Below are 22,678 nucleotides of genomic sequence, written 5' to 3' on the forward strand. Positions count from 1 at the left end.
AGAATTAATATATAAACAAAATGGAAAAAAAATTAAACTTTTTGGTGATTTGGCCATGTCCACTATAGTGAAAAACATGGACATTGGTGGCCTGGCCACGATTTTATGGTCTGGCCACACTTTGTGGATTGGCCCGGCCAACTATAGTGGACAACACTCTTAGCACTTAAGTGACAGATTCACTAAATAGTCCAATGTAGCCAAATAAAATAAGAAACAACAAAAAGGTCTAAAAAAAAATTTAGAGAAAGTAACTTTGGCTGTAAGAAAATTAGAAAAAAAGAAATGAAGAGGAAATTGAAATTCAGTCAAAATCGAAATTAGGAAAAAGTAATTAGATTAGACTCTCGACCTCGGAGGATTAAAATGATGAAAAACAAGAAAAACATAATGTGGGGTGAGAGAGGCTCGAACTCTCGACCTCAGGATTACTCAGAAGCTATGAGACCTACGCGCTAGCCAACTGCGCCACCACCCCTTGCTGCCTAATTGTTCAGTTTCTTTAATCAGATTTGGGAGGTTTACTTTTGTGCTAATGCCGAATTAGTAGAATTTAATGCTTCAAAATTAATTTATTCTCAAGTGAAGATAAATTAGATATTATAATCGTGGAATAACATCTAATATGCTCATTAATTAAAGGTTAATGGCGAAATATATCATGTAATTTTATTAGTTTTATCGCAATTCTTTGGAATTTCTCTACAATAATAATTAAATAATTTACTTTAATTTATATTACAGTCTTCAATTTATATCAATTTCTGTCATCAGAGTTTTAATTCAACGGTAGAATCGTGACATAGCGTGTTGGAAGATTATATTTTTCTTCAAATAATAAGTTGTATACCAGAATATTACTTAATAGTTTATATTTATTCTTCAATACAATTACAAAAACAATTGGTCAAATTTCATACAGAACATAATTGTCAAAATAATCACTAATTTAGACATCAAAAAATTGGACAACTTTTTTCACTTAATAAATTGCAATAAATTAAGACATGAACAAAATAAAACACAGTCCTTATAAGTCGCAATCCACATTCGTTCACAATAATTTCAAGCACAAAATCAACTTAATACAGGGGAATGGATCTAGAGGGATCAGATGCTGCAATCACAACGAGATATCGTGGATCAACATGAGAGGAGAATTAAATAATTATACTCCAGTTTGCCTTGCAAGTGGCATAGTTTGTTACAAATACCTTTAGGTTTAGACGTTTAGTATAGCATGCATTATTCTATAACCATCGATAGACGTAGTTTGTATGATGAATGCGTTAAAAATTCATGATTTAGTAGATTTATATACAGGGAGGAATTATAGTATTGGAATTATTATAATCTTGCACCAAAATATTGGACACTTAGCAACCTCTCCATTTTTCTTAATAAATAGAGAATCGATGTAATTACAGTGCACGGGATTGACACTAAGTAAGTTTATTTTTCTTTTAAAAAAATGGGTCGATATTGCAGTGCACGTGGATCGATATAAATCAATTTGGTTTTAGAAGTATTAAATTATGATGTTTATATCAAATTAATTACTAAAATTTACTTTATTTTATAATGAGTGGTAAACTCTATAGGAGTATTTTATATTGTTATATATTCAATTTAGATTTTTAGTTATTTTATTCCGCATGATAAATAAGATGCCACATACTACTTTTTATTCCGCATGATAAATAATAATGAAAGCAACGAAAAACTAGAGATTGCAAATGATATTGATGCATGTGTGAAATGAAGGTATTGAGTTGGAGGACGTGGTTATGACTAATTATCAATTGATTATATATCTAAGATTGAGTTATAAGATTGAATCTTATAAACAAAACACAACACATATATAATTCCGATACATAATCATGAGACGAATAATCCAAACACAATCAAATGAAACTACAAATATAGAGCTGGTGAAACCGAACACCACGAATCGAAAATACTGCTAAAGCTCAATCTTGTCTAAACTAGAACCCATCAAACCGATTAAGTATTAGGCCCAAAAATATACTCTAATCCATAATACCGATCATCGCCAAATTGAGCAATTGCCAATTGGCAACCTATCTTCATTAACATAATCAATCTAGCAGAATAAAGCAGAGATGATAAAACCAAAATGCACCTCTCAATCACCTAAACAAAGAATCGAAAACAAGTTTGAAAACGTAAGGGTGGTGATCTTGCCTTGTAGAGTTGAAGTCAAACCTAAAACAACACATGGTACAAAAAACACCACTGCCCGTTGGAAACTTGGAATAGTTCATCCCATAGCATTATGTGTTCACTCTTAGACATGACTTATTTCCTCCAATAAGGCTCTGTTCGATACCATGAAATTGGGCATGCAAAATTGAAATTTGAGCCTTCAATTCAAAATCCAATGTTCGCCATCACAAAATCTTAGGATTTGGAACTGGGAATGAATGACAATTCCAATTCCTCCCAATTCAACCATTTGAATTTCATATCAAAAATAGATAATTAGAATTCTAAATAGTTATATAATTGGGCACCTTCACATACTGGCACATTGCACACACTAGGCACACACATCCACACACTATGGAATATGAATTAGTATAATTAAATTTCTTTGTTTAACAAAGAAAATAAAGTATTTGGAATTGTATTATAATTCAATTCTTTTAAATTCAATACTGTAGAATTCTAATTCCAATTCCAATTAGGTGGAGGTATCAAACGAATTGTACAACAATATTTACAGTGAGACAACAATTCATATATAAATAATACCCCTTGTATGGAAGACAGGGCAATATTGGACATTATCCTAACCAGTATCAAGCTCAAAACTAACCAAGGCAATAAAAGAGACAAAGTAACAACAGCAGTAGACATAAAAAAACAACAGAATTCATTGATAAAGACTAAAATAAACCAGTACTATCAGTATCTCAACTTGAATTTAGTTCAGAAACATACTAACAATAACAAGGATATTAAAAGGCAGTAACTACTACCAGGAATTTAACGGTACGATTTCTGGAACCTAGCTCGAGCACCACGACCACCGAATTTCTTTGGCTCGCAGCGCCTGGGATCGGCGACGAGCAGCGTCCTGTCGTACCTACCGAGGATGTCCTTAATCTCCTTCTTCGACTGCTCATCGACGTACTTCTGGTAGAAGGCAACGAGCGCCTTGGCGATGGACTGACGGATGGCGTAGATCTGCGAGGTGTGACCTCCGCCTTTGACGCGGATGCGCATGTCCACTCCGGCGAAGCGGTGGCGGCCGAGGAGGAGGATCGGCTCGAACGCCTTGTACCGGAGGATCTCCGGCTCTACCAGCTCGATCGGTTTGCCGTTGATTTTGATCAATCCACGGCCGCGCTTGCAGTGAGTGACCGCCACTGCGGTTTTCTTGCGACCAAAGCACTGAACTGATTCCTTTGCGGTGGGTGCCGCCATGGCTGCTATAGTTCTCTCTTGGAGATTCTTCTCTCTTCGTCTCTCTGCGGCTGCGGCTGAATGGCTAAACAAATTGAACCCTAGATGAGTTTTTAATAAAAGAGGGGAAACTATGTTATTATTTGGATTGGGCCTTTGCAGTTTGGATTGGGCCACAAGGCCGTAGTAACGATTTATCCAAAGAAGCAGCGTTTGGTAGGTAGAGATTAACTTGTTCCCAATAAAACTTAAAATACTATTTGTATTTTGTAGTGGTGCTCTCCTCTATGAGTCGAGCTGTAAACTTGATTGAGTTTGGCGTGTGGTTTGCTTCAACAAAATAAAGAATTAGATGGATTTGGAATTTTGGATCCCCTGCGCTTGTTTGCTTCAACAAAATAGATAATTAGATGGATTTGATCCCCTACTGTCGCTCCAAGCACAACCGGAGCTACTGTTACACATAACATTTTATTTGATAATAAATTGTAATATTAAAATATTATATGTCCTATTTAAGATGACTCAGTTCGTTTTTCACACTTATTTTATAAAAATCATAATAATTAGTTAAAATGGAGAAAAAATAAAATAAGAAAAAGAATAATATAGAAGAGAGTCTATAAAAAAGTAAAGAAAGTAAAATTATATATTAAATTTTTTTATTTTAAAAAATTATCACATTGTGCTTGGAGCCACAGAGATCCAAACCCAAATTAAATGCCTAGCAAATTTAGCCAATTCACTTAAGACTGTACATAGACTATAATTGTTACAGTCCTTAAATGTGTTCACACTGATGTCTACTCTAAGTTTTCATGTGGTTAGCTAAATTTGCCTAAAGACACGCCACAATGCCACACCACAATGCCACACTCACAATCAAATTCATAGCTCTCCCTCTACTTATATTTTCTCTCCATTCTCTACTTATTATTTTGGATTTTATTATCCTATTATTAAAGAATTTGTCATTAGGCTACTTATCTTGTTAGTCCGTAGATAATATTTTGTATTCCCGTTAATAATGAAATTTTTGGTTCTCTCGCCGATGGTATTTTACCTCTATATTCAGAGGGTTTTTCCACCTAAAAACTTTGTTAATTTCTCTTTTATTTTTTTAATTTATCACGCTTCCGCGTACTCCTACAATATTATTTATATTAATTTTAGCTTATAACAAAGACCAAAATTCATAATTTAAGACTAATTTTATGTAATACTACTACTTCGTTACATTTTAGGGCATCCACAGTGGGGCGGAGGATGCGACGCCCTAAGCCCCGCCTTATGCACTGCCACATCAGCATTTTATCCTCCGCCCCTTCCACCTGCAATAGGGCGGACTATAGCTCGCCCTAAACCCCGTCCTAAGTATTTTATTTATTATTTGAATATTTAAACACTACAATATTTATTTTTTATTTTTGCAAACATATCAATTAACAAGAATAAGTATAAAAACACTATAATTAAAGGCAAATCCTATTGTCAATATTTATTTTTTATTTTTTATTTTTTGTGCTTGCAAAAATGAAAAATTGTCGGAATTCATTATTGAATTTAGAGAGAAATTGAGATGAGGAAGAGAGTGGAGTGAAAGGTGTGAAATGAAGTAAAAAAATTGGTGATATATATAAAAGAAAATACAAAAAAAATTTAAAATAAAAATAAAAATGTGTGCATCCTCCGCCCTATAGTCCGCACCTCCTGCAATGGCGGACTAAGGGGCGGAGGATAGACCGGAGGATGCATCCTCCGTGTCATAGTCTGCGGACGATGCATAGGGTGCGGAGGATAAAATGTGCATAGTCCGTGGTGCTGCAGTGGTGGACTAAGGAGCGGGTCCGTCGCATCCTCCGCCCCATTGTGGATACTCTTAATAAGCATAAGTTCACCATTAAGCTCGTCGATATTCCTTCTTTTAGTTCGTGGAGCCGCACAGCACATAGCTAGAAAAGTCAGAGAGCCCAGATTATATGATATACATAGTTGATCGATGATCATTTCCTATATATCATCATTGCTTTTTCTTCAATAGAAGTTCATGACCGTGTCCGTGCGAATTCTATCATATTACTATTATTTACATAATCGAACAACATTAATAGGTTTAGAATTGTCTGGTTACGTGGGAAGGAAGTTGTTACAATAAATTGACAATCAAATAACCAATTTTGCATTGAATAGATCTTGCTAAAATTTCAAGAAATGTAAATTCGAACTAAGAATTGGACCTGTTATAGAACATGTAACATTTTATGATACGAAACCAAGTAATCAGCATCAAGTGTGCATTGTATTCAAGGACCTTGGATAGAGAAGTTTATACTCCCACCGTCCGCTACTAGAAGTCATATTTTTTGGAAGCACGGGTTTAAGAAATGTTAAGAAAAGTGGGTGAAAAAAAGTTAGTGGAATAGGTGTCTCACTTGTATATATTAGTTTTAAATGAAATGTGGTAGAATGAGTTAGTGGAAGGTGGAATCCTATAACCATTATGGTAAAAGTGAATCGGGACTCCTATTTGCGGATGGACTAAAATGAGACTCCTATTCGTGGACGGGGGGAGTATCGTTTAACGAAAAACCACGCATTCCATTGACTTCCACTCGATCGAGTGGTTTTACTAAATAGGGATGTCAACTAGGTTAACAAGTTCGCGTTCGGGCCAATCCACTCGGGTTGTCAGGCTATTTAATTGCGGGCTATTTGGGTTATAAATTTTTAACTCTAGCCCTAATTTATTGGATTTTGTGCTAACCCATCAGGTTATTTGGGCCAAAAAACTTTCGAAAACAAACTCATGTAATCAAATTTTTCGTCTGTAATTTGATTCTAAATTTTAGATATTTTTCATACTTAGGTTTAGAATCACATAATACCTTCAAATCTTCGACTTTCATCAATAATAGTTGGAGATGAATCTTTCATCTTGATCTACTATAATACTCCTATAAACAAAGATATACTCCCTCCGTCCCATTGAAGATGACCTTCAATGACCCACTTTCCTTTTTAGTTTGTCCCAACCAAGATGACTCATTACTTAAAATGGAAACACATTTATCTCTACTTTATTCCCTCTCTCTTACTTTACTCTCTCCTCTCAACACACAAAATAAAGTTGCATAAAACCCCGTGCCGCCCAAGGAAGGAGTCATCTTCCTTGGGACGGAGGGAGTATTAAAATTAGAGTACTCAATTTGAATTAAAACTTGTATCCGTGTCATTATTTTTGGCATTGCTCATATTCATTGTTAACAATACATAAATTGGAATTTTGATAGATTAATTCTCAATTTTGTCTTGATTGTCTTTGGCAGTGATAAGCCAGTGATGACAGATGACGGAAGAATGAGTCAAGGTGGAACTTAGAAGGTGATATTGGAGAACCATGTAGGAAGGTTCGGAATGAAGATCGGAGAAGATTAACAAAATGTTGCGCTTGAAATTCAAAAATATAAAAAAAATTACTATTTTAATTAAAAATTACAACCCACACGGCCAACCCGCCAACCCTAATGAGCTAATCTATTTAGCCCGTTTTTTTACTCGGGTTGTGAAATTAGAGCCCTAATCCACCAATCTTTATTAGACTATTTGTACTAACTCAAGAATTTTGGATTAGATTGACATCCCTAACTAAAGGCCGAGCGGATCTCCTGCTCCACTTCTCATGCTCCACTCTGCTTCACCTCTCACAATCAAATAAAATAATATAACTATGAGCTACTACTATTATTTTATTTGATTGTGAGGGATAGAGCAGGAGTGGAGCAGGAGATCCTCCGAGCTAAAGGGGTGGGTTTGATTGTGGATCCCCTTAGTTATTTTTCTTACAATTACACAATGCTAAATAATTTTACTAAATTATTAAAGCGATGTAACAAAACAAAATCAAATGTTACCGAGAAATATGGCGATAAGGCAGAGGAACAGATTTAGCAATTTCAATGTTGTTAGATTTCATTTCATGAATAACGGACATATAAAGCAGCTGCTCCATCGCTTCCCTCACTCTCTGTGGTCTTCTGCCTTCGTAGATTCCGCCTCTCTCTCTCTTCTTCCTTCTCTCCATCACACACAGAGAGAGACGCAATCTCAGCACTCACCCATCTTGATGGAGAGCATTGCCCTCTACTCTTCATCCTCCACCACAACCGCCACTTCCTTCTCCCGCTTCTCCCTCCCCCGCCTCCGCCCCTCCGCCCATCTCCGCCCCCTCAAATCTACCCCCAAACTCCCCTTCATCCACACCCCCACCCATTCCCCCTTTTCCACCCCATTCACAAAACCACTCCCAGAAGACTCCCCATCTTCTCCCCGCCGCCGCCGCCGAATCGACACCCGCATCTCCTCCTCTACAAGGCGCCAAACTCATCCCCTTAATAATCTCAGTCGCAATCGGAGTCGTCGTCCGCTTCTTCGTCCCCAAACCCCCCGAAGTGACCCCTCAGGCATGGCAACTGCTCTCAATTTTCCTCTCCACCATCGCCGGCCTCGTCCTCAGCCCCCTCCCCGTCGGCGCTTGGGCCTTCATCGGCCTCACCACCTCAATTCTCACCAAAACGCTCACCTTCACCGCCGCCTTCTCCGCCTTCACTAATGAGGTCATTTGGCTCATTGTCATCTCCTTCTTCTTCGCCCGCGGCTTCGTCAAGACTGGATTGGGCGACCGGATTGCCACCTATTTCGTGAAATGGTTGGGGAAGAGCACTCTCGGATTGTCATACGGCTTGACTCTGAGTGAAGCGCTTATTGCGCCGGCAATGCCTAGCACCACCGCCAGAGCCGGAGGCGTGTTCTTGCCCATCATTAAGTCGCTCTCCTTGTCGGCCGGGAGTAATCCCGGAGACCCCTCCAAGAAGAAGCTCGGTTCATATTTAGTGCAATCTCAGTTTCAGGTTTGCTTCTGCCATTTTCATCGTTAATCATTGTTTTATGATCTGTTTAAGAATTGGAATTCCTCAATTGGGTGGATAAGAACAATGTTGATATTGTAAATGCATTTAATCACTTGTTTTTGTGATTCTGTCATTAGTCCTATGAAGAATGCTGCTTATTGTATTACTGCATTTCCTAATTTTGGCTATTTGTTAATGAAAATACTGAATTATATTCGAACCAAGTGAGAATAAATGGTAGTTATGCTTCTTCCCAATTAGTGAAAATGAATCAGATAATCTTGTGTAAGATATGAGGATCTGTGTTCTACACCGGCAAATTTGTTTTTGAATGTGTCCCTTACTTGTCTCCCAGTTACTCATGCATTCCTCTTTTGTTGTGTGACAGTCTGCTGGTAACTCTAGTGGTCTTTTCCTAACTGCTGCAGCTCAAAATTTGCTGTGTCTCAAACTCGCTGAGGAGCTTGGGGTTGTAATTTCGAGTCCATGGGTTTCTTGGTTCAAGGCAGCAAGTTTGCCTGCATTTGTCTCTCTTTTGGCTACACCACTCATCTTGTATAAGCTTTATCCTCCTGAAATCAAGGATACACCTGACGCCCCTGCAATGGCTGCAAAGAGATTGGAGCTTATGGGACCTGTCACCAAAAATGAATTGGTCATGATCGGTACAATGCTTCTTGCAGTTTCTTTGTGGATTTTCGGGTATGTGTTACTTTCTTTAATTGGTCATGATTGGTACAATACTGATTCATTACTGTTATAGAGACATCTTCTGTTGGAATATGAAATCTGAATCTCACTAGACTGTTTTCACTTTTCATTGATTCCATGCCAGAATAGAGTACTATGACATAATATATGCTTCAACTACCATGAGCGACACTCTTTGCCATTTCTGTATTTGCATCGTTTGAAGCTGATTACTCAATAGACGTACTTTAATGTGTTCCTTAGACTGAATTTTGTGGTTTCGTTCCCTGTTAACTATAGATTGATTTATGAGATTATGATATTCATGCAGAGACGCACTAGGCATTGCAAGTGTTGTTGCTGCAATGCTTGGTCTTTCGATCCTCCTGTTACTGGGAGTGCTTGATTGGAATGACTGCTTAAGTGAGAAATCAGCATGGGACACTTTGGCATGGTTTGCAGTTCTGGTAGGCATGGCTGGCCAATTGACAAATCTTGGCATTGTGAGCTGGATGTCTACTTGTGTAGCCAAAGCACTGCAGTCATTGTCACTGAGTTGGCCAGCTGCTTTTGGCGTGCTTCAAGCTGCGTACTTCTGTATCCACTACCTATTTGCAAGTCAAACTGGCCATGTCGGAGCGCTGTACTCTGCATTTCTTGCCATGCATTTGGCATCCGGAGTTCCAGGCGTTCTAGCAGCACTGGCTCTAGCTTACAATACCAATCTATTTGGCGCTTTGACACATTATAGCAGTGGTCAAGCTGCTGTTTATTTCGGAGGTACAGCTACTCTTCTCTTCTACGAGTTTTGCGTCTCCTCAAAATTCTACCTTTTCCCCCGTCTAAATTTTATGCACTGATGAGATAGTTGTTTATAGCTCTCATTCTAGAGTGCTGCTTTTTCTTAGATATTTTGACTTAACTAGTGTTTCTGCACCTTGTGTGAACAGCTGGTTATGTGGATCTTCCAGATGTGTTCAAGTACGGGTTTATCATGGCCCTTGTTAACGCGGTGATATGGGGAGTCGTCGGGGGTTTTTGGTGGAAGTTCTTGGGACTCTATTGATTTCAGACATTGTGTAAGTAAGTTTTTGGTATCTGATCCATGCTCTGAGAAAGTTTTTGGAACCTGAGAAAGCTTTAGCTGATAGGTTTGACCTCTTTCTTAGGCATTGTCTAAATTCAAAAAGGAAATTATTTATCTTCCTCGAACAAACTTGAAATGCATTGAGTTGATGAGCAAAAAAGAAGAGAAAAAAGAGCTCTTCTGGTTTCCTTTTTCTTTTTTTGTTCTGTCACTGTAAAGTATTACTATCATGCAAGGTCTTACAAGTTGCGGTTTTCAACCTAGAAGGAAATCGAATGGTGAATTAGGGTCCTTACTCTTTCGTTGCAAATTTATCATAAAAAAGGTGGGGGAAAAGAATATCTTCATTCATTATTACGAACATGAAGGCATTGGATAATGTACTTATCATTATTGTTTACCCAAATAATTCAAATGATTCATTTTTTTACAATTTTACTTGAATGTATGTGACCATTACCGATAATAGTTTATCAATTCACTAATAAAACAACTTGAAATAATTTAACTATAATGATATAATCTAAAAAGACATATGACTATGGGATGAAAGAATTTTTTTCTCAAATACTTTCATATATTTTTCTGTCCCAGTTGAAGTGATTGACAACTTTTTAGCACGTTTTTGGGAAAAATGATAGTAATAAATACTTCATCCGTCCCCGATTAAGAGTCACACTTTTCCATTTCGGTCCGTCCCCAATTAAGAGTCACACTTCATTTTTACCATAAATAGTAAGTAGGTCCCACATTCCACTAACTCAATCCACTCACATTTTATTATAAAACCAAGATAAAAAATGGGTCCCACATTCCACTAACTTTTTCAACCAACTTTTCTTTACATTTCTTAAAACCCGTGCCCGGTCAAAATGAGACTCCTAATCGGGGACGGAGGGAGTAGTTAAATGGAGATTTATCTCAAAACAATGGCTACAAAGAAATCAATCACATTAGTTGAGGTGTGGGATGCAGAGAGTTAGAGCATCCACAATGGGGCGGACGATGCGACGGACGATGCATCGTCCGTCGCATCGTCCGCCATTGTGGCATCGCGGACGATGGCCTCTCCATCGTCCGCGGACGAAGCGCGGATGATGCCTCATCGTCCGTCGCATCGTACGCCAATGTGGTGTCGCGGACGATGCGACGGACGAAGGCGATGCGTTTTCGGTTATTATTTAATTTTATTCAATTTTCGAAACCTATATATACCTCTCACTTTTCACTTCATTTTTCACTCATTTCACTCTCAAATTCACACTACATTTTCTACATTTCAAACAAAATGAATCCCGGAGATTACCGCCATCGTGCACTACCGAACATCGGACTATTCGGATTTGGGTAATCTCCGGAATCCATTTTGCTTGAAATGTAGAAAATATAGTGTGAATTTGAGAGTGAAGAGATTGAAAAATGAAGTGAAAATGAGAGGTATATATAGGTTTTGAAAATTTAATAAAATAAAATAAAAAAACGGAAACGCGTCGCATCGTCGGTCGCATCGTCCGCGTCGTCCACAGTGGCGGACGATGCGACGGACGATGGGGTATCCTCCGCGCATCGTCCGCGGACGATGGTTAACCCATCATCCGCGATGCTGCAGTGGCGGACGATGTGATTGATGATGCATCGTCTGCACCATTGCGGATGCCCTTAGGGCGGGGCTTAGTCCGCCCCCTCGTGGATGCCCTTAAATGAGTTTTGTGACTTTTGGCTACTTCTAAATTCTACCGTATCTTATAGTACTACTCCAATCTAAAATAAATATATATGCATGATGCATCACAAAATTGGTAATTCTAAATTACATAATATTGAATTATGAGAATATTATTTAATTAGATAAATGAAACTCTGTACTTAATATCGAACAGTAATTAGAGATAATCTGGTTTATTTCATGAAATAAAAGAATAACTCTAAATTCTCCCAAAATCCTAAGTCAAAACATTTTGATTAGCACACGGGGATGATTACCAAAAAAAAAAAGTACTCCTACAATACAAAAAAAAAGTTTTATTTCTTTGTCTTTTTTATTTCATTCTTCTAAGAAAAGTAGGTTTGTAAATCATTAATAGGAGTAGTATAAATCAGCCACCGACATACAGCCAAACTAGTGAAATCAACGTTCATCCAGCTCTATCCAACCTGATTCCATCAACAGTTCAGAACCTGCCTGATCCATACGCGGAAATCATTCAGTCTTCTTTTTCATATTTATCAATTTCTTGGGAACCCTTTCAACCGTAGACGAAAACAATGGCTTCCATTAATTTTTCTTGCACTTCGACTTCGCTTTCTCGCTCTGGGTTAGTGTTTCTTTATACTCTTCCGGTGCTGCGTTTGCTGTTATTCCTTCTTTATGGATTAATTTCATCTGGATTCCTCTTTCTTCTGCTTCTGCTTCTTCTTTTAAAAGTTGCATTCTTTGTGTTTTTAATCCATCCAATTGAATGGCTTTCTCTTCATTGTGTTTGGCGAAAGCACCTGGCTTCTTAGATTTTTGGACTTTGTATGGTGATCATCCTATCTGACATAAGCAGAATCATATGTTGCCTTTGTTTGCTGCGACAGAAGATGTGCATCTGTCCAAGTTTTCCCCCTTGTTAAGATTTTTTGGGCTAACTTTGAATTTCTGGGGAATTTAACAGTTCCAGACTGTTCAATGGTCTGCTACGAGGAAATATTCAGTATGTGAATGGTCATGGTGTAGAAGTCTTGAAACAGCCCAATGCCAAATTTGACAGTTTTAGAGTCAAGGCTTGTGGGAAAATTAGGTCAGCGCTGTTCTCAGCAGAGAATGGTAATGGTCCGCAATCGGCTGGCTCTGATGTTGCAAGTAACGCTCTCATCAGTGATTTATCTGGTGGAGTTGAGATACAATCTGATTCCGTAGCATTAGGAGCACTTGCAGCTGATATGGCTCCTACAGCTAGTGGGTTTCCTCTTGAAAGTGATGAATTTGACCTGGACATGCCATCAGAAGGTTTCTCTAGTATTCCTGAGGCTATTAAAGACATCCGTGAAGGAAAGGTTAGATTTTTTCATGGATCTTGTTATTGGTGGATGTGGATTTAGTAGTTTCTTACTGATGATTGGCAATGCAGATGGTTGTGGTCGTCGATGATGAAGACAGAGAGAATGAAGGAGATCTTATAATGGCTGCATCGAAAGTTACCCCAGAGGCTATGGCATTCTTTGTGAAGTACGGAACTGGAATAGTTTGTGTGAGCATGAAGGAGGAAGACTTGGAGAGGCTGCAGCTTCCCTTGATGGTAAATCACAAGGAAAACGAGGAGAAGCTCTGTACTGCATTCACCGTTTCAGTCGTAAGTTGTTTCTCTGCTATAACCTGATTGTAGCGTGTCCTTCTTCTTCTTGTTTGCTTCTGTATTTACTATTTTGTACCCATTCACTTGCTTAGTATGCGATTCTTTCCAATATAAGTTTTTGGAAGCAGTGTATATGTGAAGCTGTTGCTGCAATATAGGTTCATGTTTAATGTGTACAGTGCACACACACGTTTCTGCAAAATTCAGAGATGGACACATGGTATCTCAAAGCTTCTGTTTGATAAAATACTAGAGAAGATGTGTCCGAGATAGCATAACTAACTCTACTTTTGTAGGATGCGAAACATGGTACCACTACCGGTGTCTCAGCACGTGACCGTGCAACCACAATATTGGCTCTTGCATCGAAAGATTCAAAGCCTGAGGATTTCAATCGCCCAGGACACATATTTCCACTGAAGTACAGGGAAGGCGGTGTCCTTAAAAGAGCAGGACACACAGAAGCAGCTGTTGACCTTGCTATGTTAGCTGGGTCTGACCCTGCAGGAGTTTTATGTGAGATTGTAGACGATGATGGCTCCATGGCAAGATTACCTAGGCTGATGCAATTTGTTCAGCAAGAGAACTTGAAAATCATATCTATTGCTGATCTGATAAGGTACTTGACAAGCTTCTTTTCGTAAATTTTATGGTGCCTTTATTTCTAAATGAACCTTGTTTATCATTACTAAACTTAAACGGGATGGAATTAAGATGATGATGTTGTTCTTCATATCTTTATTTTATTAGAACAGTAGCAGTATTGCAATGCTATCTATTCATTTAGCTCAGCATTTCTTTACTCTTATCATCATCAATAGTGGCTTCTAAGTTTCAAGTAGTCACATTCATCCAACTCACTTGTTTGCAGTATTACGCAAACTGCGATTCTCATTATATTTTTTCCCCGATGTTGATTTTGTGGCATTTTTGCATTAAGTGGAGTACTAATTTGTGATAAAACTATTTGATTACAATGACATCGAGACATCTTCTATTTCTCTCTAGGCATGGTTCATCTATGTACTTTCTTTGTAGTGTACGATTTGATTTTGACTTTTTGTTAGATCCTTAATGGAGTACATTAAATTGACTTCCTCTTAAACAAAATGATGCATGCGCAAAAGAAGAATGCAATCAGAAACCACTAGAATACATGCTATGATTCTGCTTAATTCTTCTTGTGATTGTGTCTATTAGACTAGATCTGTAGCGAACTATTGATAAATAGGGATATGGTTTGATTTTATTGAGCTAACTTTGCCATTAATTCCCTCTCATTTCCTTGCATCTGGTTTTCTGAGTGGACGATTGTGTTTTGAAGCTTTATTAAGAAGGCCCGACACTCTGTCTTTTGCAGATATAGGAGAAAAAGGGATAGGTTAGTGGAGCGTGCTTCCGCTGCTCGTATACCAACTATGTGGGGTCCATTTACGGCCCATTGTTACAGGTCCGTTATAGATGGGATTGAACACATTGCAATGGTTAAGGTTAGTGCGATACAATACTTTGACGACATAATGCATATTTTCAGTCACAACAACTCCCTGCTTTTAGCTTTATTCTTCTAGAATGCCACAATCTCACAACGTCATTATTACAACAGGGTGAAATTGGTGATGGACAAGACGTTCTTGTTAGAGTACACTCAGAATGTCTTACTGGCGATATATTCGGTTCAGCCAGATGTGATTGTGGAAACCAGCTGTCACTTGCCATGCAACAGATTGAGGCAGCTGGGAGGGGTGTTCTGGTTTACCTCCGTGGTCATGAGGGGAGGGGAATCGGTTTAGGCCACAAACTCCGAGCTTACAATTTGCAAGATGCTGGGCGTGACACTGTGGAGGCAAATGAGGAGTTGGGTTTGCCTGTTGATTCGAGGGAATATGGAATTGGTGCACAGGTAATTTCTTATCAAACATCATGCTGTATGAAATTGTTGCACAGGTGATGTCTTATTAAACAACATACAGATTACTTATGGTTGTGTAATCTTTGTGCAGATACTGAGAGATCTTGGGGTTAGAACTATGAAGCTGATGACGAACAATCCTGCAAAGTACATCGGGCTCAAGGGTTATGGTTTGGCTGTTGCGGGCAGGGTTCCCCTTGTGACCCCAATCACCAAGGATAACGAGAGATATCTAGAGACAAAACGTGCCAAAATGGGCCACGATTATGGTTTAGACGCCAATGGCAATCCAGCGCTCATCAGCAACAAGAATGGACGAACAAGTGGTGAAACCGCAGCTGCATCAGACTCGTAATTGAAGAGAAGCCCCGCTGCACCATCTGATGTTCTTCCTTGAAGAGAAATTCTTGACCATCATTCTTATTTTTTTTGCTTGGCTGTACACTACCTTATAATTGGATCATAATCATAAGGTATAATAGATATTAGCAAATGTAATGTATACACCTAATAATAACTAGCTTGGATTTATCCACCTTATTTCGTTGTCGAAAGTGTATAATTGATGACTCGATCAAGATTTGAAGCTCCATTGCTTGTATAGGAGAATGTTTTAAACACCCCGACTTTTTTTTACGCTAAGACTTAGAAAAATCGATCTATATATATATATATAAGTTTCGCGTCTAATTTTTTTTTATTATTACTTCTTGTTATGATTAATCGTTGTGAAGTATATTTTAAGTAGTGAATAAAAATAATAATATTTCAATATAAAGTTTGCTCTAATAAAAGTCCGTTTGTGAAGACCGAGTTTCAAATAAAAAGCCCGTACACGAATTCAACGTTTAAGTAAAGATTTACTAAAAATAAAATACTCTCCATGCCCTTCGGATCTTGCTCAATAGTCACGCCTTGAATCCCGATACCTACACGAATGGATAAGAAGCGTGTTAAATCAAGACGAGACGATCGACGAAATCAAATCACATCAAACACGCAAATCAAACGGCGGCTCACGTTTTCCAAACGACGGCTCGCGTCTTTTTAAGTGACGAGACATAATATTCTTTCCTTTTTAGGTAAAAGGAATGGTTGATTAGCCAACTTGCCTCTTATGGCAAAAAGTCCATAACCTTTGGACATTTCACTTCCACATATGAATCAAGTGTTTAACCATGGATTTCATTGCTCCTAATTCCTCTATAAATACCATCCTCACTCCATTAGTAATTCCTTTGTTTCACCACACAAAATATCTATCATCATAGTTCTCCTTCGATTGAGGATATCGAATCTTTCAAGCAAGGAAATAAAGTCTAATTACCTCCTTCACTTCTTCAAGGTATCTATCTTTGAACCATTTTGATTTCCTAGTTTTAAATCACATTTTTGCTTGCATTATGGTAGTAGTTCTTTCAAACATTTTTTTTATGCCAACATCAATACGCAAAACATACTCATTCTTTTCATGCGCATGGTAGAATTTTGAATGTAGAACTACAAATCCTAATCTTATATCCATGAACACAACTTAGCCTAGCCTAGCTTAAGTAAGCTTTGCAAAATTTTAATAGACGTACAACCGTAAGAATCAAGAGTAGTAAAGGACTTACCTTTTCGCGGAGAGGGCCTCTGCCGGACAGCCGCCGCTGCTGTCTCTTCCGGGCAGCCGTCGCTGCTGTGTTCGGAAGCCACACACGCCGCCGCTGCTGCCCGGCGACACCGCCGTGGCCTAGAGCTCGCTGACCGGTCACCGCTGCGTCGTCCCGAGCAGCCTAACGCTGCCCCCCCCCCTCTGCCCGGACAAACTCGCTGCACTCTCCCCCGCTCACTCGGCGAGCTCGGTGACTGAGATTGAACCGTAAAGAGAAATGTGAGCGTGTTCCTAGGTGTGTATGAGTGTGTGTGTGTGTGTGTGATGAAAAGAAAAGGGGAAGAGGATGTACCTGGAGTCAGAGAGGTGGCGACGGCGATGTGCTACCCACCGGCGGTCAAGATCCGTAGCCAAGAGAGAGTGGCCGCCTCCGGGCAGAAGAGAGAAAGAGAGACCGAGGTAGAGAGGGAAAGATAGAAGAAAGAGAGCCGCGACCGGCGGCTGGCGTCGCCCGCGCCATGGCCGGCGCGGGGAGTGGCAAGAGAGATGAGAGAGTAGCGTGAGGTTAGGGGGGGAGAAAGGAGGCGCCCCCTTCCATTTTTTTTTTCTTTATAATATTTTGTATAAAGAGGTAGAGTTTACTAATTATTTAGGATTCGGGCCTCCCTATGGGCCAATTAATTTCTTGTGGTATGGTCTATTATTTCTTTTAGTTTGGGCCGAAAATCTTAGAAGAAAAAGGGAATTTTGGGCCTTGGAGCCTAAGTGAAGAAATGGACTTTTATTTACTAAATTGTTGGGTTTGATGTTCTAGTTGGGTTGTTGATTTGTTTCGAGTTGTTGAGGTGTTTAAGTAATTAATCTTGTGATTAATTATTTTTTTTCTTTTAGTTGAATCTCTAGATTTGATTAAACTTTAATCTTCTTAATTAATTTCTTAAAGATAGGAATGTATGTGCTTAATGAGTTCTCTCCCAAATAATTGCCAATTACTTTGAAGTCTCTTTTGAAGTTATCTTGATCGAACCTCGAGCATAGGATGCATTTCCATGTAGGACCATTGCATGTCATGCACCTTATGTATGTATTCAAGACTAATTGAATGAATATCCTCTTTCAAGAAGGGTGCGTACAAGGAGTTTGCTTGCAAAGCCGAGCTTGTGTAGAGAAATAGTACTTTATTGGGAAGCATCGAGGTGGGCTTTATATCCAACACATTAAGTGTGGATAAAATTATCAAATATATGAAATGATTTTTGTTTGATAAAATTGCACTTACTTTTTTTTCAAATGTTATCGTGCCATAAATTATTTGTTTTATGATGCCTATCTGCTTGGCGATGCCAAATGAATGAATGAATGAAACGAATTCGGCTCCAATAGGACCAAGATCCTATTCGAGTTAGTGTACACAAAGGAATGGACCGTGAGTCATCGTAAGGGTTGGCCGGTCAATGTGATCGTGGAAGGTGGCCACCTTCCCGACACACAATGAACTATCAGATATGGCGGATTGATGGAATGAACTTAGCTTGATCAAGCGAACTTTATGAAAATGAACTTAGTAAGCTCGGGCCTTTAAGAAAAACCCCCGCGTGTTACTGTGATGGCATGATAATAACTTTTTCTTATATGTGTATCTTTCGGCAATGTGTTCACTGAGTACCCCGTACTCAGCCCTGCATGTATTTCTAAATGTGCAGGTTGAGCAAGTGATGAACTGGTGGCTGAGTGGAGTTGGTGGTCGTCTCATCTCTTTTGTAGGATTTTCGTGGCATGTGTCTTCATACACATGACCATATGGTTACAACTCCTTCCGTTGTGCTTATGTTGTAGTATTTTGTACTAATGGGTCATAGGAAAAATGATCAGTAACGAGTGACCTATGTTAAACACTCTTTTAAATCCTCATGATCTTTCGTTGTCTTGTGAACCTCTTTTATCTTATGAAGAGTACTTGCATGTTTTATTTTAAATTCTTTCGTCCCCTTTCTATCCCCTCTTCTTAATTCCCTCCCCTGGTCATGATTTACCGAGCAATGCTATCCTTAGCAAAGCGCGGTCGTGACAAGTAAGTAGGTCTCACATTCCACTAACTCAACTCACTCACATTTTATTATAAAACCAATATAAAAAATTGGGTCTCACGTTCAACTAACTTTTTCAACCAACTTTTCTTTATATTTCTTAAAACCCGTTTCCGGTTAAAGAGTGACTCCTAATAGGGGATTAAGGGAGTAATATGAATCTTCGATTTTAAGATACTGTCCTAAAGAATCTAGTCATATGTTATTTTTTTCTTTTTTTTTTGTTTTTTGGGAAGAGATTTTTTACTAACAAGATTATGAAAGTAAGTGTTTGTTACGTTGAGATCTAAAATAAAATGAAAAAACCTTAAATTAGGGACATCGAATGTCCGTCGGTGCCCCATCACCAGTCACCACCAGATGAATTTTCTAAACTAAGAGAGAGTAGAAAAACTAGTGAAAATAGTATTCCATTTGTTCTGTAGTAACGGTGGCGTTTCTTTTCATCACATGAAGTAAAGAAAGAATAAAGTAAGAAATGAAACAAGTAGAAATAAAAAGAGAAATAAAGTACTCTCTCCATCCCACTTAGGGAGTCTCAGTTGAGTTCGACACATGTTTTAAAAAATATAAAAAAATTGGTGAAAAAAGATAGTGGAATGTTGGTCTTACTTTTTTATATTAGTTTATAATAAAATGTGAGTGGAAAAATGTTAGTGGAATCTGGGGCCTAATACCATTTATGAAATATTCCAATCGGAACTCCTAAAGTGGGACACCCAAAAATGGTAAACCAGGACTAAAGTGGGACGAATGGAGTAAGAGAGAGTAAAGTAAGTGAGAAGAAATGTGTTGAATTTTACTAAATATGGGATGAAGCTCCAATGATTCATAAACATATGCAATGAGTTGAATAATTAATGCACTTTTTATACAGAGTATATATACTATAGCTAAAGATCAGTACCGCATAGAAAATAGACACAAATTGTCTATCATCTACTAAGCTTCTTTCACTATTTGGAAAATCGAAACATTTTGGAAAATTTGGAATTAAAACAAGTAAAAGCAAGTAAACAACTAATTATCACGAAGATAAAATATAAGAGATAAGGAAATTCAAGGGATGTGCGCTCATAGTTATGATTATACAAATTCCTACTACAATACCCTAGTATAGTTCTTACTTCAGTAGGACGAGTCGCCTAATTTGTGCTCATGCGATACAAATAGGGATGTCAATCCTAGATCCGTAACTCCTAAAAGCTCCTAAAACCTTTGAAAAGTCATCACTCTCAATTAACAGTATCGTTTTAAAGGAAGTTAATTGTAGTGTCTACTAAGTGGATCTAACTCGTCAACCTCCTCTCACGATTATGTAACAAGTTATATTAAATCATCACAGAATGTGTCACTCAAGCGTGAAGCATTATCCAATTACTTAGGGAAGAAACGAAGTATGAATAAAATAAATATTAAATAGAAAACGGAATTGTATAACCAAAGTCGATACTAACACATCTCTATAATCCTATGAGTTTGGTTACACATGATACAATAATCTAAAAACATAGATTGTAGAGAAATCATAGAAAATATAAAAACTTAAGCAAATAAAACCCAAAGGTTGAATCCTTATAGCCTTAATCTTCTCTTGAATCCTTCTTCAAAACCTTTGAACAATGAAGAACTCTAAAAAATATCTCTCTCGAATTATGTAGCAAAAAGAAGATCCTAAATGATGAAGCTTGAGGGGGTATTTATAGCCTCCCATTCGTGTACCATAATTATGGCAAATATGCAGCAAAGTATGGTAAATCTTGGGGAGAAATTAGGTCAAATCTGTGCGCCGCATTTTCCCAGCGGGCCGTTGCACCTTGGCAAGCAGTCGTTGTGCAATGGTCCGTAGCCTCTGTCTCTTGATCAGCAATCGCTGGCAATTATCTAGTAACTACTGGATCTCCTGGAGCGGTCGCTGCGCACACTCCAGCGGTCGCTGGGCGTGTTCCTCTTTTCAGCACAACTTTCCCGAAGCGGACTGTCACACGTTCAGTGGTCGATGGCATCCAGCAGTTGCTGGCTAGGTTGCAACGGACCGTTGGACCTCTAGAAAGCTCCAGATTTCCAACTTCGACTTTTAGCTATCTTTTCAGACTCTATTTTGCACGTTTCTCACAAAACACGTCAAAATACCAAAATAGATAAAAATATGCAAATTATGGACATGTAATGCAACTTTGATACTCAAAACGGACCAAATAATTGCCTTAAAACAGTGTAAAATCCGAGCGTATCACAGCCGCAGCGGGATTTCAAGAGTAATAGCCTAAATCGGAGTATAATGCAGAGAGTTATGGTCAATTTGTGAAAGTCGCGTGCTAAAGAATGGATGACTCTAAAGATAAAGCGCGGTCGGGTGTTTTGAGATGTAGAAAACGCCCAGTCGGGCGTTTTTGTCCAATTTAGGAATTGAGGCAGAAAGTTCGTCCGGTCGAGCGATTTCGGCACTGTTTTGACCGATTTAATCCATTTTTTAGGCTTTTTTTGAGTTTTCGACCCCACTTATTTATACTTACTATGGCGAGACTTTAAACCTAAGTTGATTAATGAATGTTGAATGTTAAAAGACTCCTATGGAGCATCTCTTTTGTGAGATTTTATCCAATTCCTACTTGTGGGTTGCATGATTTTATCTTATAAATTAGGTCACGTAAAGGTATACATTTATGGTGGTGTATCCATAATTGTGATGCCTATGAAGTAAGTACTTGTATTGGTGGAAGTAGCATAGGATTACACTCATTATTTTGTGGGAAGTCTTAGGTCCCAAGAAGGGTTCTTCTCTCTATACACTTCATTCATTTTCTTCCCTCTCCATCCAAATCCCTTTTAAAGTTTAGTTTTTTAGGCTACACTGACTCACCTATCTTTCATATTATTTTTATTAAAATTTGAGGGTCAAACACTATTTGTGTCATATCTTGGGCATATGGAGGGTTCAATTATAAGAATCATTATCATTTTTACTCCTCTACCTTTTATTTTCTCATACTTTATTTTCTTCACTTTAACTTTTTAAATATCAATTTCTTCAATCCCGTGCAAAGAAGAAGTGGCTTGCTTATGACATGACAAAAAAATATACAAAGATGAAACTCATATTCCACTAAATTTCTTTTTATTTATATATTTTAAAATTTGTGCATAACTCAATATATATTGAACCGCGGAAGTAGCATAAAATGATTACTAGTATATACATACCACTCTATCATATTGTACGAATTAATAGCAATTAGCATATTGATCTATAATGCTTTATTATAATATATTTCAAAAATTAATTAAAAATATTGTTAAACAAATTCAATGAGTATAATATTAGATTAACCAAATTTTCAGTTTTCAATCGAACCTAATATTTTTCAGATTGAAGCTTAATTAATCTATTTGAACATATATTTATTACATCTAATTCTTAAGAGTCGATTGGAGTTTCATTTGATGATTAATTAATTAAGGCAAAACTGAAGTACAATCTTATTGACAATAGTATATTATTACAACTTAATTATATAAATTATTAGTGAGTTTATATAATTAGTGTAAATAAAATAAATATTAACAATAATATTAGTAACAATTCGTAGAGTTTACAAAATAGTAATAATAACTCTTAATATATGTA

At 37.9% G+C, this 22,678-nt stretch overlaps 3 protein-coding genes, 1 long non-coding RNA gene and 1 other non-coding gene across 5 annotated transcripts; 2 read left to right on the top strand and 3 right to left on the bottom strand.

Moving 5' to 3' along the window:
* Nucleotides 1-393: 393 nt before the first annotated feature.
* TRNAM-CAU lies at nucleotides 394-478 on the bottom strand. The gene is given in 2 exon segments: nucleotides 394-429; nucleotides 441-478. It is a non-coding gene; the product is annotated as a tRNA-Met (tRNA).
* A 2,398-nt stretch (nucleotides 479-2,876) lies between these two features.
* On the bottom strand, nucleotides 2,877-3,528 carry LOC125191969 (40S ribosomal protein S16-like). Its single transcript, XM_048089411.1, has one exon. It carries the CDS (start codon nucleotides 3,451-3,453, stop codon nucleotides 3,013-3,015), a length of 441 nt encoding a protein of 146 aa, XP_047945368.1. The 5' UTR covers nucleotides 3,454-3,528; the 3' UTR covers nucleotides 2,877-3,012.
* A 3,909-nt stretch (nucleotides 3,529-7,437) lies between these two features.
* On the top strand, nucleotides 7,438-10,312 carry LOC125192226 (dicarboxylate transporter 2.1, chloroplastic-like). Its single transcript, XM_048089740.1, is given in 6 exon segments — nucleotides 7,438-7,672; nucleotides 7,675-7,734; nucleotides 7,737-8,339; nucleotides 8,728-9,041; nucleotides 9,361-9,809; nucleotides 9,980-10,312. Coding segments are annotated over 6 exon segments (1,659 nt in total). The 5' UTR covers nucleotides 7,438-7,555; the 3' UTR covers nucleotides 10,096-10,312.
* Nucleotides 10,313-12,217: 1,905 nt separating this feature from the next.
* Nucleotides 12,218-15,986, top strand: LOC125196262 (bifunctional riboflavin biosynthesis protein RIBA 1, chloroplastic-like). Its single transcript, XM_048094710.1, has 7 exons — nucleotides 12,218-12,431; nucleotides 12,774-13,155; nucleotides 13,230-13,451; nucleotides 13,751-14,073; nucleotides 14,815-14,944; nucleotides 15,061-15,357; nucleotides 15,458-15,986. Exons 1-7 carry the CDS (start codon nucleotides 12,382-12,384, stop codon nucleotides 15,719-15,721), a joined length of 1,668 nt encoding a protein of 555 aa, XP_047950667.1. The 5' UTR covers nucleotides 12,218-12,381; the 3' UTR covers nucleotides 15,722-15,986.
* A 132-nt stretch (nucleotides 15,987-16,118) lies between these two features.
* LOC125191824 lies at nucleotides 16,119-17,165 on the bottom strand. Its single transcript, XR_007171257.1, has 2 exons — nucleotides 16,983-17,165; nucleotides 16,119-16,295 (listed from the first exon to the last, which is right to left on the bottom strand). It is a non-coding gene; the product is annotated as an uncharacterized LOC125191824 (long non-coding RNA).
* Between the last annotated feature and the right edge of the window lie 5,513 nt (nucleotides 17,166-22,678).

Source organism: Salvia hispanica, chromosome 6 (genome assembly GCF_023119035.1).
Source record: "Salvia hispanica cultivar TCC Black 2014 chromosome 6, UniMelb_Shisp_WGS_1.0, whole genome shotgun sequence".
Lineage (NCBI taxonomy): Eukaryota > Viridiplantae > Streptophyta > Magnoliopsida > Lamiales > Lamiaceae > Salvia > Salvia hispanica.

What these genes read in the sequence shown, in the direction of transcription:
- LOC125191969 (XM_048089411.1), bottom strand. Translation starts at nt 3,453, where the DNA reads ATGGCGGCACCCACCGCAAAGGAATCAGTTCAGTGCTTTGGTCGCAAG.
- LOC125196262 (XM_048094710.1), top strand. Translation starts at nt 12,382, where the DNA reads ATGGCTTCCATTAATTTTTCTTGCACTTCGACTTCGCTTTCTCGCTCT. An exon ending in ACTTCGCTTTCTCGCTCTGG is followed by an intron (nt 12,432 to 12,773) that starts GTTAGTGTTTCT and finishes GGAATTTAACAG; the next exon opens with TTCCAGACTGTTCAATGGTC. An exon ending in AAGACATCCGTGAAGGAAAG is followed by an intron (nt 13,156 to 13,229) that starts GTTAGATTTTTT and finishes TTGGCAATGCAG; the next exon opens with ATGGTTGTGGTCGTCGATGA.